At 41.5% G+C, this 14,202-nt stretch overlaps 1 protein-coding gene across 4 annotated transcripts in view; it reads left to right on the top strand.

Moving 5' to 3' along the window:
• The window catches only part of cacna1g (calcium channel, voltage-dependent, T type, alpha 1G subunit), a 214,964-nt gene that overhangs the window by 129,639 nt on the left and 71,123 nt on the right, over positions 1-14,202 (top strand). For all 4 annotated transcript variants that reach the window (XM_082543656.1, XM_082543655.1, XM_082543657.1 and 1 more), the window contains 4 exons: positions 244-582; positions 722-901; positions 1,276-1,376; positions 8,641-8,764. In XM_082543656.1, coding sequence (XP_082399782.1) covers positions 244-582; positions 722-901; positions 1,276-1,376; positions 8,641-8,764 — 744 coding nt within the window. The remainder of the gene's footprint in view (positions 1-243; positions 583-721; positions 902-1,275; positions 1,377-8,640; positions 8,765-14,202) is intronic.

Genomic DNA, 14,202 nt, shown 5'->3' with positions numbered 1-14,202 from the left:
TTTGACAAACTGATGACAACGATGAAAGACTGACAGATTATGTTGATACCTACATTTGCTCCTATCTATCTGTCAGCATGAATCTCACTTAAATTCACCTCACGCAAAGCCTCGTCGGTTGTATTCAGCTGGCTTTATTTGCATAACCAAAGCACTAAGCCACAAAATTAAAACTGCACTATGCAGTTACACTTGTGACTTTTTTTTACCCTCCTCCCGTTTGTTGCAACCCTCCTGCTCCAGACCAGTGTCCGGAGCTCTTCCCCTTATGCCCCATGGAGCTCCGGTAGTGGCCGGACAAGCCGCAGATCCAGTTGGAACAGCCTGGGTCGTGCTCCATCATACAAACGCCAGAAGAGGCAGTCCGGGGAGCGACGGTCGCTTCTGTCGGGGGAGGGTGGCTCAAGTTCAGAAGACGGGGAGGGCGGAGGAGAAGGAGGTGGTGGACTGATGGAGGAAGATGACGCATCACTGGCCAGGACGGACTCCATGTCCCAATCGCAGAGAGGGCCCAGGCACAGGAGGATGGAGTCAGTGGAGACTCGGAGCTCAATGGATTTGCCACCTGATGCTTTACTCCAGGTAGACCCCTCTAACAGTTATCAGTTTAAACCTCGTACTAATTGTTAAGATTCATGGACAGTATGACACCTGACTGGGAGTCGTAACTTAAAATTAGTTTCCATAGTTTTTTATTTACATTTTTTTTCACCTCGTGTAGGTGCCCTACCGGTACCGCTCAGCAAGCATGCACAGCTCCAGACCCCCCTCCCTGAGCCATTTGCGGCCCCCAGAACACAATGACTGCAACGGAAAGGGATCTCCATCAGTCCTGGGTCCCACACACGTCTCGCTGGAAGAGAACACCGAAGACGAGAACGCAGAGGAGGAGGTGAACCTGGTCAGTCACCGTCCAAGTGGGCTTGTTCTTATGACTGGTTTTCTTGCAGGTCTAAGGCCAGATAATTGTATAAGGTTAGCAATTAGGCTAAAAAAGTTTATTAGAATTTTAAGCAAAGGCCAAACTGATTATTGATCGGTTAAGCATGTTAAAAGTCTTCAAATAAATTTGCATATATTGCATGTCTTTCTAATTCTTGCCTATTTCACTGAACCCTGTTTATTCCATTGCTGTCTGTGATACATATAAACCAAACAGGGTTTTAAGCATATATATTTCAGAAATTCTTGAACGGGCTTGTGGCTCACTATATGCAACAGGAAGTTGTGTGCAGATGAATAATAAATGCACTGTGCACTTTTTACTCCGTGCAGGGTCGTTTTGCCAGGTTGTTCCGCTGGCTGGAGAAAAAACAGCCGGCGTGGTGTAAGCAGAGAGATACCTGGTCGCTCTACCTCTTCCCTTCAGAGTCAAGGTAATGTTCACATCTCCGATCACCTCCACACTTATAGATCTTTGGCCTGCCCTCTTGTTTTTCTGCCATAAAACTATCTTTTTTACATACTCATCCTGGGCACAGAACGCTGTTGTTCCAAAAGGAAGATGCTTATAAGCAGCTTTCTACTGTCGCAGCCATCAGCGTACCAAAAAAAAAGATTGAAACAAGTCTTACCATTGCGTCTGACTGACATCCCATGATGCTGACTAAAATGGCAAAGAGTTTTTTAACCGCACTGCGACCGCATCAGCATTTTTTCCCCTCTGCCGATATCAGCGCCTCTTCCGTCCTACATTCTCGCTTCAGAAGTCTCTTTTATCTGCACATTTCTGCCATGTCAGGGGGTGAGTAAGCGGGAGCAGAGGGAGGAAGGGAGTTTCTCCCTCTGAGTGCTGCATGTTATCTTGGCCACGTGCTGAATCTGTCGCTTCCCTCCCCTTCTACTTCGCCCCCTCTTTCCTCACTCCTCCTCCCCTTCTGGAGCTTTGATCCGAGCGTCTCTGCTGTCTGTTCAGAAGATGTGGCTGCGAAGGCAACACTAAGCAACACCCTGGCCCCCAGCCTGCTGCCCCAGCCACAACAACATGCTAATTAAACATCCCAGAACAACCCGCCATGACAGGAGCTGTATTTTAGCCAATTCAACTCAGAAGATGCTTTAATCTTTTGCTGTGATGGTTTTAATTTAATGATGAATTTGGAAGCATAAGGGGAGTGTTAAAGACTCAGTAAACTCAAAAAGATTTTAAATAATATCTATATATCATACTCATGGTTACTGGTTTCAGCTTGTGTATTTATATGGTATGTGTATTTTGTGTTTTTTCCTGCAGTGGTATCAGGGGGCTGTGTTTGTTTGGCTCTGACTGAAATCGTTGCTGTATTTTAACAGTGTGCCAGCTTTAACACCACGGGGTTGTGCACTGATTTTGACGTAGCATTTTAATTACTTTGCAGCAATTTATGCCTCAAATGATCCACATTTATCCAAAGGTTTTTTTTCCACCTGAAATCTTTGGACTTTTTTTGTTACCGACGAGTCAAATAGCTCTTTTTGTATTGGAATTTGATCCACTTGGTTCACTAACATTTAAAATGACAAAAAATACACATAATTATTTTATTTGAGCTAATTTGTGTGAATGTAACCAAGTATAATTCAGGCACAGGGCTTTAAGGGAGCAGATTTACTATGCAGAAAATTCTGGTATTTCTTGCTTTCTTCATAAAGTGAACAACAGTTGATCCTAAACTCAAGTTATACTGACTGATACATTATTTAAACAAAACACTTTATCATATGCTTTAAATTAAGATCAAAATCAAGTGTACGTCCATATTATTAGAGATAATTTCCCATCTGTTCAGTGTTGGAGAGCTACAGTGCATATGCGAGTCTAAAAACTGTGGCTGGTTCTCCTCTCTGTTCATAACTTATAATTTAGAAAAGGTTAATAAGAAAAGCTCCATGTATTCTGCTCCTGTTGGAGTAGTAAGAAAACTGAAGGAGCTTGACTCAAACTGGACTTCTAGCTGGCTTTCAGTCACAGCAGGCTGCGAGAGCTGGCTATCGTTGAGAGTGACACCGAGGACATAGGCTCAGCGTGGCGCCCATTCTGGCCTTGAACCACCGCAGACGCCTGCCTGTGCTCACAATCACATCAAGAGACAGCAGCACGGCGGGAGGCCAAACTCCAGCAGCTTTCACATGGACCCGAGTTCACCTCAACCTGCTTTTTGTGCTACGCTGTTGTTACTGCCGCTACTGATGATTACTGCAGGGGAAGTTTTTAATGAGTGGAGGAGTGGGCCAGCTGTGCAGGCAGACTGAGGTACAGTCACAGCGATTAGACATGTTCGCGGTAAGAAAGAACAGTGGTCTGTCAACATGTGGACCAGAGATGTGCAGGGCCCATGCGGTACCCCGTACAGACTGTGATTAAACCCAAAAGAAGGCTGCACTTTGTGGGAGAACTGACACGTCAGCAGATAGTGAGATACAGGCAACAATAGAAGAAACAGGAAGCAGGGAGCGGGTTTTAAAATTCCTTTAAATAGTGAAAGCAATGATGTGTGGCTCGTTTTTTTTATGTGTGTATGTTGCCGCTTTCCACTATCAGGAAATATGTACCCGTGCAGGTTGAAGAAAATGTTAACTGTTCCCAGCATCCGTCAGCTCTTTCCAGGAAGGCAATCATCCAGCACACAGGAAGGGATGCGGTTTATGGATTCTTTGGAATGCACACAAGAAGAACTGAGTAATTAGTATAAGTGGATTTTGTCTTTTTTAGCTACAAAGAGGTCATGAAAAATTAAGGCAGAGGATGCAAGCGGACCAGACAGTCTACCACCTACACTGTTAAAGTGGCAGGGGAATTATGAGAAGTGAGTGCAATTTGCAAAAAGGGCACGAACAAAACACTCAATTGACAAAATTTACAAGTATGCTGAAAAATATGAATTTTGAAGGTGTGAGCAGAATGTGAGAGAACTGTGAGTTTATGTCCAAAACATAATAGTCATGTGAAAAAGGTTTTCACAGGGAGAAACTAAGGAAGCCCTTACTCTTTCCGCAGAAATTAAGAAGTTAAGTACCGTAGTTTTCGGGTCATAAGCCACTACCTTTTTCCCACACTGTGAACACAGTGTGGGAAAAAACGGTTCACGGTTCAGGTAATTATAAAAAGTTAATGGTGAACTGGACTTCACGCAGAAGCAGAGCATAAACCCTGTGCGGCGAATGCATTTTTTTTTCATGCAGCCAAAAACATTCTTCTTGGTAACAGTAGACCAATAAAATTGATAAGTAGTATATATACGGTATATATTTTTACCGGTTGTTAAGAGACGTTATCTTGTTTGTGCACTGTTCCGTAAAAAAAACATAAGCAACGTAATTTGTGTGTTACTGATACGTACGTATACTTAAAGGTAGCCGTGTTACAGGCGCTGTTCGAGGAAAAAAAGCATTTGCAGTATGTATTTTTGTATGTTTATGTTACCATGTTTATGTTACCTTACAGATTAAATTAAACGTTAAAAATCCTCACGTGTAATATTTCTGTGTAAATATCTCATATTACGAGTGAAACGCATACGGCTTAAAATCCGGTGCGGCCTGTACAAGTACAAAATTGATTTTCTTTCTAAAATTAGAGCATGCAGCTTTTAATCAGGTGCACTCTGTAGTCCGGGACTTACGGTAGCAGCCACGTGCTGCTTAGGAAATGCCTGAATTATAGTGCAGCAGGAAATCTACATCATAACATATGACGTAACCCCTTCTTAACCCTGTGCTGTAAACTTCCATGCCAGTCACTTCCATGCCAGCGCCGACCCGCTACATTTCTATCTGAAGTGTCTGGAACAATGTCCTTTGGACAGATGAGACCAAAGTGGGGATTTTTGGTCATAATGCACAAACTAATTGAACACCCAATGAGTGTCAAGCACAGTGGTGGAGGGGTGATGATTTGGGCTTGCTTTGCATACATGGGACCTGGATGCCTTGTAGTCACTGAGTGAACCAAGAACTCCTCTGAGTAGCAAAGTATTCCACAGTGAAATGTGAGGTCATGGTTCTGACAGCTAAAACTAGTCTGAAATGAGCTCATGCAACGACCCAGTCAAAGCCCAGACGTCAAACACACAGAAATACTGTGTCAGGATCTTAAGGGCATAACTGCACAAATGCCTGCAAATGAAGAAAAGTGAAATGAAGCAACAATGTAAAGAAGAATCCTTCCACAATGACATGACAGACTGTTAATGTCATACATATAAAGGTTACTTCAGGTTATCAGTGCTAGGTGGTTCTGCAAACTACTCAGTCACACACCCCACTTGACTGTATTTACAGTGGTCCCTCGCTATAACACGGTTCACCTTTCGCGGTCTCGCTGTTTTGCTGAAATTCTTTCTTTTCTTTTTTTTTTACAGCCCATTTTGTTCTGCGTACTGATTGGCTGTAGACCATTGTCAATCAATCTCATGTCGTGTCTCCTGTACAATACAGAAAGTGTTCAGCAGTGTGACTCTGTAGTGTCGTACTGTATGTTCGTAAGTTTTCTCAAACAAATGCAAAAAATGTCGACGAAATGTTTTGCACCATCAAAGGCAACCGCGGGTGCCTTTGGTTTCATTCTGTAATACTGGACTTATTTTTCTAGTTTTGAACTTTGAGAGTGTTTAAACAAGAGAGAAAAGTGTGGAAATGTTTGAGCCTGTCAGGAAAAAGTGTGTAGTGAGGGGTTTTACAGCCATAAAACATCTATAATAATTGTAAAAAAATAAAGTTGGCTACTTCGCGGGTTATTTTTAGAACCTAACTACTGCGATAAATGAGGGACCACTGTACTGTGTTGATGAGATATCAACTAAAGCTGAACCTGGAAGCTGAACCTGAAAACCAGTTTGTACCACAAGTTGGAGTAATAAATCATGTTAACATTCTAATTAACAATGGTGGCCAGTCTACAGAACCATCAGCAGTTTCAGAGGATTAAGAAAAGGACTTTCAAAGCTTTATACAAGAGAGGAGTTTTCAGATGTTCTTTGTGACATTTGAAAAGCTAAAACTAACCGCAATGAATAAGTCAATGATGTCAGCTGTCATTTAAAAGTTCTGATGCTAGAAAACTCAAAAGGTCAGTAAATATCATCTCAGGGCAAAGCTTCAAGCTCGCGTCGAAATCCGTCATAGAAACACCAAGATGTCAGCGAGTGTTTCGAACGGAGCATTTTCCACTTCATCTTGTAGTGGCAGGTTTTTTTTGTTTTTCCCCCCTATTTTTAGTGTGCATTTTGAAGAAGAGGAGGTTATTTGACTTTGACATGAAAGTTCACATCCAGAGAATGAGCTCTTCTAACATCAGAGGAGGAGCTGCTACGCCACTTTAGGAAAACACACAAACTCTTTATCATTAAGCCTCTTGCACACAGATATGAAATACCACAGCCTGTACGACAATGAATAACACACTCGCATACACACGTGCCACACAAATGCAGCAAGTGTCGACACAGCGATGCTTGTATTGCCAAATAGAGCCTGAAATCCAGATCTGAGCCTCACAATATTGTCCTCTGCTGTACACTTCTGCTGATACGAGGCATCAAAGTGGATTTGATGCACAGTTTAATCCCTGCTGCCATACATGACAAGCGTTCCCTCTTTCTCCCTGCTGTCACAAACCGAAAGCCACGAGAACCTTTTCATGTTGTGTAATGAAAGCAAGGCATAATTAATGACTCCTAAATCTACAGCTCTTCATTACAGAGTTACTGTACGCGAGACAAGCGCTCTTAAATTAAATGAGATTGTTCATTTCTTATGAATGCCCTTGTGCGGCACATAGTATTATTCCAGGTTTTATGGAACACGCCTCCACTAGCATGAGTAGAACCATTTCGTGGCGCTTTAAATGTCTACGCCAGTGCAGCTCAGAGGAAACACTGCACATTTTGCTCCAGTGTTTGTACATCTGAGGGTTTCCCAGACGAAACACACTTGAAATGCTTGTAAAATGTGACACACTCTTACAAAGTCAATGATCCAAAATCTCATCAGCTCAGCTATTAAATAAAATCAAAGTCCAGCTGACTACAATAACAATGCTACATGCACTTTGATATATCTGTAATAGCTAACGTATGACGCTGCAGTCTTTGCTTATTTACTGAAAACTGTTTCTGTTGCTGAAGAGGCTGATTTAGTTGCTGGTTTGTTCCAGAAGTCAATGTGTTTTTGTTTTTATTTTACATTTTATTTATACAGCACCAAATAACAGCAGCAATCGCCATAAGGCGCTTTATATTGTACTGTAAATACAGTAAAAACCCAACAATCATATGACCCCCTATGAGCAGGCACTTTGGCAATAGTGGGAAGGAAAAAACCCCTTTTAACAGGAAGAAACCTCCAGCAGAACCAGGCTCAGGGAGGGGCGGCTATCCGCTGTGATGGGTACTGTATTTATACTACCTGTTTAAGTTGTTAAGGCTGCTGTTTTTTCATGTGCCACTGCAGTATCAATAGATATCTTAGTTGCAAGATTAGCAGCAGCTGGTGTAGTTGCTGAGTTGGTGTTGTAGGTTGCAGGTACTGCTATATTTTTTGTTTTGTGTTGGTAGTTTAGTTGCAGGAGGTGTTGCTGTAATTTTAGTAACTGATTTACTTTGATTAGTCACTGTGATTAGTTATTGGTGTTGCTGTAATTCCTGCAGTTGGTTTACTGTTGATGGAATTTGTATTTGCAGGATTTGCAACATACTGTTAAAGGTTTTGCCATAGTTCCCATAGCTGGGTAAGTTTCTTGGATTGCCATCTTTTGTTGCCGTAGTTGCAATGGATGATTTTTTTTCCATGAGATGTTTGTGTTTGGTTTAAGGTGTTGCTGTAATTTTAACACTTTTTTTCCTTGCACAGGTGGAATTGTAAATTGCATTTCTATTACAGTAATTCCAGTTGGTGGTTAGTTTCATAGTAGGTATTGTTGGTTGCAGGTAATAAAGTAAATTGAATTGCTTCAGTATTTAAAGGCGTTACCACATTTTGGTGTTTTTTTTGTACAGGTTTTGTTGCAGTTGCAGTAGCCGGTTAAGTTTTTGGGACTGCAGTGTGAGCTGCTATGTTTGGTTTCTATCTTTGGCTCTAAATGCAGTACAGGTTGGTTAGTTGCAGATGTTGCTGTAATTCCAGTTGCTGATATAGTTGAGAGAGCAGCCATGCCTGGTTGCTTAAGTTGCTGCGTTTGTCTAAGTATTTCTGTAATGCTTACACATTTTTTAAACTGTATTATTTATTATTATTTTTAAATGTATTATTGTTCTTATCCTTATGTTGATTGCCGTGTGTCCACAGTTAGATATAGCGGGTTTGTCTACCTCCGAAGCGCTGTGCACATTGTGGCTCAAGAGTTGGCAGTTCGTCTTGTAATCGGAAGGTTGCCGGTTTCGCGCCCCGGCTCGGACAGTCTCAGTCGTTGCGTTCTTAGGCAAGATGCTTCACCTACTGGTGGTGGACAGAGGGCACTGTGCTCGTTTGCAGGCTTAGAGGAGAAAGGAAGCAGACACTGCCTTAAGGTAGTGTTTAAGGCAGTCATGTGACAGTGGCTGTAGTGTGGATGGATTGGAGGAAATGTCCTGTTAAGGAACATAGGACAGTTTTTCTGTATATGCCAAGCCTATTTCCTCTCTCACAGAAATGTCCATTCTTTGCTTTTTGCCTTTTATTTGTAAGGTTCCGGATCCTGTGCAATAAGATCATCACCCACAAGATGTTTGACCACATCGTGCTGGTCATTATCTTCCTCAACTGCATCACCATCGCCATGGAGAGGCCTCGAATCGACTCCAAAAGCGCTGTAAGTGTCACAACATGTCAGGTAGGTAGGTAGATAAAGGAAGACAAAAGGGAATTCCAACCTCTGCTCAGACAAACACGAACGCCTGGAAAGAATCAGGTGTGTAGTTTTCTCTGTGCAGAGAAATGGAGTGGAGCATAGTGTTAACAGGGAACCACTCCTGTTTGACTGCAAGCCAGCAGTGTGTGCTATACCCCTGTACCTACTGCACTACATCATCAACACCATCACCTCTTTCGCTAATGTGCCATTCCCTTCAAACAGAGGACTGGCAGGATGCCTTGCAGCAACACAAACACACACCTAACTCTGTGTCCTTTCCAGCAATAACAGCAGAACCGGGCCCAGAAGTTCCATGCATAAACACAATAATTATCACTGTTTGGTTTTTTTTTAGTTTTTTTTCCTTCGCTGGGCGAGGTGTTCCGCGGATCGGCCTAATTGCAGTTCAGTCTCGCTGGAACGTGGCGTTTTGCTTGTTTTGCGACTGAAACACGGAGGAGACAGCACTGTTGTAATTGATTCAATTATCCGTGGGCTGGTGTACGTGGCTAATGTCCAGGAAAGGAGATGTTTAACAAATGGAGGCTGCCTCCACAGGCCGCCCGTTCTCATCAAGGCAGAAGGAACGCGCACACATACACAAGCATTGATTTCTCCCCTCTCACGTCTGCGAAATCCAGCGCAGCAGCCGCTCTAGGATTCACATCAGAGAGCAGTATTTTCAGATGCACATATATTTCGCCAGCTTCCTGCCGTGGCCGCCGTGTCCGGCCTGCACCCAGAGGTCGTTATTGAAATGAGATGGAAATGTATGACACAGAAAGCAGCCTCAAACAAGTGAATGAGCAGTCATTACAGTTGCGAGCTGCGATGCTTACTGCTACAGACCTCATTCGCCTGGGTGGTCATTGCATGATGCCATTTGTTTGTCTTTGCGGGTTGTTTTGAATTAATGAAGCCGACTGTGAATCGGCTTATAACATCCAAACATGTATATTTTATCACTCTGCTACTCTTTGAAAGTACCTGCTCTACATCACCCCACTGCGCCAACTTGACAACACATGTAATTTACTTTAAATAGAAATGTCAGAGATAAAGCGTCTCAGTCACAACATTTTAGCGTGGAATGCACGCTACATAATTAGCTTATTGTCCTGGAAGTTATGTCACTCGCATTGCATTTGGCTTGCGGTCCATTACTGTTTTGGTTTGGTGCTGTGTGTTGCCTGGATACTGTCGTCCTGTAGCTCAGTGGAAATGATTGAGGATGATTATAGCACCTATTATGATTTATTATTTCTAATTGAGCTAGGGGACAATGCATCACTGTCTAAAGCTCTAAACTGAATTATATCAGCGTGAACAGGATAATGTACGATCCATCGAAGTTTTCAGGGGCCGCGTCATCGCTCCAGACCACTTTAGAATAGAAGTGCCGCTAGACACAAAGAGAAATGCCAGTTTCTGCCTTTGGTTGCTGTTTCTCAGCACAGGCAGATTGATCCACATTGTGTTTCAGCACTTTTACAGCAGCCCCTCTGAAAAGTACAACAACAGTATGTTGCTGGGAAAATACATATCTAGTTCTTTACAGTATAAACAGGTGTAAATGGCTATAAACAGTTAATTTCTGTGAAGTATATGCAAAATGTAGCCTGAATTAATTTGTCTGGGTTTTTTTTTTAAACTATGACAATACCACATTTGTGACACTTCTCATATTCCCTGGGCTGTATGTTTAATGAACTACACAGCCACAAAAACCTTTAAGAAGTACAGAATTAAGATAGAAGTGGTGCTCTACACAGGATGTGATGAAAGATTTATTTTTTTATGTGCATCACTACACGGTGTTCATTATATAACTAATGATACTGAGTTCCTTTAAAGAAAAGAAAGGCACTGAACCTCTAAAGGGCTTCCAGTGTAAATCACCTACTGAAAGTGTTTAGTAATGGGTTTTGCTTTTACTGGCATATGGCTAAACAAAGTACCTCTAGGTCATAGCTGGCTTTTGCCACTATATTTAGCATTACTTCAAACTGGGTCTGATTCCTGGGGCGACCAGACTTGTGGTCAGGCAAACAAGATTCCAGGTGTTGAACTGCGAATAACAGCACCACCACCACCGGAGATGAAGGTTAAGAAGCAAAAGGGAGGTGCTTTACTCCTATTGAGGGTGCCCGGATTCCTGTCACTGTCCTGCCTTAGGCTAAAAATATATCCAAGATGTAGAGAAATAGACCCAGAGAATATACATAGACAAAAGTTTATTGCCTCATCTTTTTTGATGATATGATCAAGTGAAATGAAAGATGACTCATCTTTTTTTTGCCATTTAGCTAGCTAAAATGACACTGGTTAATTGCAGTATTGCAGCTAGTACACTATATTTAGCCTGCCTGTATATCTTTATTTAGCTTGCTATATGGTTGGTGATATTAAAGTCTTGTTTGTGGCACATTAGTATATGTGAGGGGGCAAACTCACAAACACTTCAGATGTTGAAACCAAGCACACCATTGTTTTTCTTGTGACATTACCAATAAGTTTGATGTGTCACATGACCCTCTTGGCCACCATGGTCACCACCCATCTTGAGGAGTTTGCCCCCTCACATATACTAATGTGCCACAAACAGGACTTTAATATCACCAACCATTCCCATGTTATTACGGTGTATCCATATAAATGGCCCACCCTGTACATTTAGCTGTCTCTTCTTCAGACCGAAGAAGGCCCTTGAATGATCAACAAAATGTTTTCTCCCACTGAAAATGCTAAATCCTAATGAACAGAATCAACTTTCTGGGATTTCCTTTCTCAGTGATTGAGAGCATGCATCAGGGCAATTAACGCTCTGCAACACTTAAAAGGTAGCCCAATATTAACTCAGTCAAAGTATCTAACAAAAACAAGCTTTATTAGCTAATTTAATTCACCTCTGGCAGTCACCAAATTTATTACCATTGTATTTCTGGTATCTACAGTGGGCAGCAACCTGCATTTTTTACTAAAAGTTACAAAATGTTAGCTCTTTCTTCTTCTACAGGGTTCTTAAAAATGTGTGTTTAGGGCATTAAACACCTATAGTTCACATACTGTGGTCCAGAATAGTGGACGACTTTATGCTTTATGTCCGCTTTTTGGCTAGAAACATCTGGCCAATCTGGCCAGACACATCTGATGTATTCATTGGAGTGTAAATGTGTGTGAATGTTACGGCGTTTTCACACCTGTAGCTCGTTTACTCTGGCCCAAATCAGTTGATGAGTTTGTAAACTTTAACTTTTTCCAGTGATTTGGTTTGTTTTCACACAGAGGAAATTTATACTAACTTGCTGCATCCCAGAACACACAGTATCCGTGGCTATGGGACTTTTTAAACAAACTAGTAAACTGAACCTGGTAGTTTGTTCAGATCGGGGTCTGGTCACCTGTTTACACCATGAATGAGCTGCTATGGAGTTAATTTGAAAACGTGCTGTGACCACCGCCTCCAGTTTGTTATTTTTGGTCTGCACCCGAGCGTGATTACTGTGTTCACATCTGCACAAACGAACCACAACAAAAGGAAAAAACGAACCAGAGTTTGATTTAAACAAACTAAACACAGCAACTGTGAAAACCCCTTAGATAAAAGACATTAAAAAGGTGCTTGGCTAAGTGAGATATATTATGTAATGTTTCTTCCTGTTAAAAGGAAGTTTTTCCTTCCCACTGTCGCCAAGTGCATGTTCATAAGGTTTGTGAGATTGTGGGGATTTTCTCTGTATTATTGTTGGGTCTTTACCTTTCAATACAAGGAGCCTTTAGGCGACTGTAGCTCTGATTTGATCTTATATAAATAAAAGTGAACTGAACATTAGACCGAGAACAAATTGCACTTTTTGCAGCTTAGTTAGTGACGCACACTTTAAAATTTAACATCAAAATTTCTGTTGCTTTGTAATGAATGGAGGTATGAACACTTGTTTACAGAGAACAGGAATGGCTAATGTCAAGACTGGAATTTATAAACCCTCGCTACGACAGCATTCCCAGTGATGTCATGCCTGACGTTCTCAGAGACTTCAGAAAAATCGCCACAGGACTGCCATCTCTGTTTATACGTGTGTGCATAACTTTGCGTTCCACTGAGTATGTGTGATGGTAGTTGGAGGCCGTGGGAAAGAGAGCCACCTAAACCCACACACACGCTCACACGCACACATGTACATTCAGCGGCAGGACAGGGTCATGTCTCCTCAGACAGAGGGGATGCAGGGTAAACAAGCACTCAGTGAAAGGATCTTATTCGTGCTTGTTTTCTCTCCTCAGTCCTTGTTTAGCTCAGTAAATAGGCTCCCATCCTCTCCTGCATGCGCACACACTAAACTACTGAGAGATACTGCTTCAGGCAACAGGGGAGCATGGGAGCGCAATGATATGATTGTGTATAGATGGAGATATGGTGTTGAATTGTGTGCATACACACAACTAATTAATGGTGCTTGTTTTTGAAAATGACTCTCTCATGAAAAAATAAAGCATCTGATGCAACATGCTTGTTTAATTGGTGAAGTGCCAATTTCAGCCTTTAATTGTTGTTTCTCAACACAAGCAGTGTGTGTTTCACTGTGAGAAATTTCACAGTTAACTTACAGTGAAGTGCTGACAGTGTGATTTGTCAGCAGTTAAAAGCTCAGTGTGCAGTATAATGTACATTATACTGAAAATATGCTTTGCAGTATAATACTGTTCCTAGTGAAATCGCTAGAAACAGCTTATTTTTGTAATATATGACGTGTTTTTAGAACCAATAATTTTTTTTTTTAACATGATAGTAGTTTATTCTCAAAATTCCACCTTTGTGATTGAATGATTCATAGGTCAGTTTAAGTGGCTTGACAAACAAACACAATAAAACAAAACATTATTGAAAATGAGGTAAAAGGACCCGACTAAAACTGAGTGAAAAAGCAGCCAATGTCCAAAGAAAACTGTGAAAGACCTTCAGAAAGCCTGGAGAACTACTATTCAAGACTCTTTAAAAAAAGAAATGAAGAAAGTCAGGTTCCTTGGAAACAGAATAATAAAGAAATGAATGATGACTCGAAACTTTTGCACAGTAATGTACACCAACACAAAATAGCTGAAATAACCATTCCTGTGCTACTCCTCAAAGGCACCAGTGCTTTCAGCATTCAACTGTATTTAAAAGAACAATTTTTTAAAGTGTGCTGTTGTTATTATTCCACTTGTTCCCAGTGCAGTGCTGTTTATTCAGGGAGTTGAAGAGTTTTTCTATCATTGCATTGTTTTAAAAAACAAAAATTCCTTTTTTCCTTTTATTTGATCTCATTTATTGTCTTGAATTTTACCCCTCGGGGATTTATGAGATATTTGAGTACATTTTTTTACTGCTCTTATAAGGTTGCGAGCATAAATAC

This window comes from Aulonocara stuartgranti (assembly GCF_965226115.1).
Source record: "Aulonocara stuartgranti genome assembly, chromosome: 8".
NCBI classification, from domain to species: domain Eukaryota; kingdom Metazoa; phylum Chordata; class Actinopteri; order Cichliformes; family Cichlidae; genus Aulonocara; species Aulonocara stuartgranti.
The sequence above is the reverse complement of the archived record's forward strand: the minus strand, read 5'-3'. Positions and strand labels throughout refer to the sequence as shown.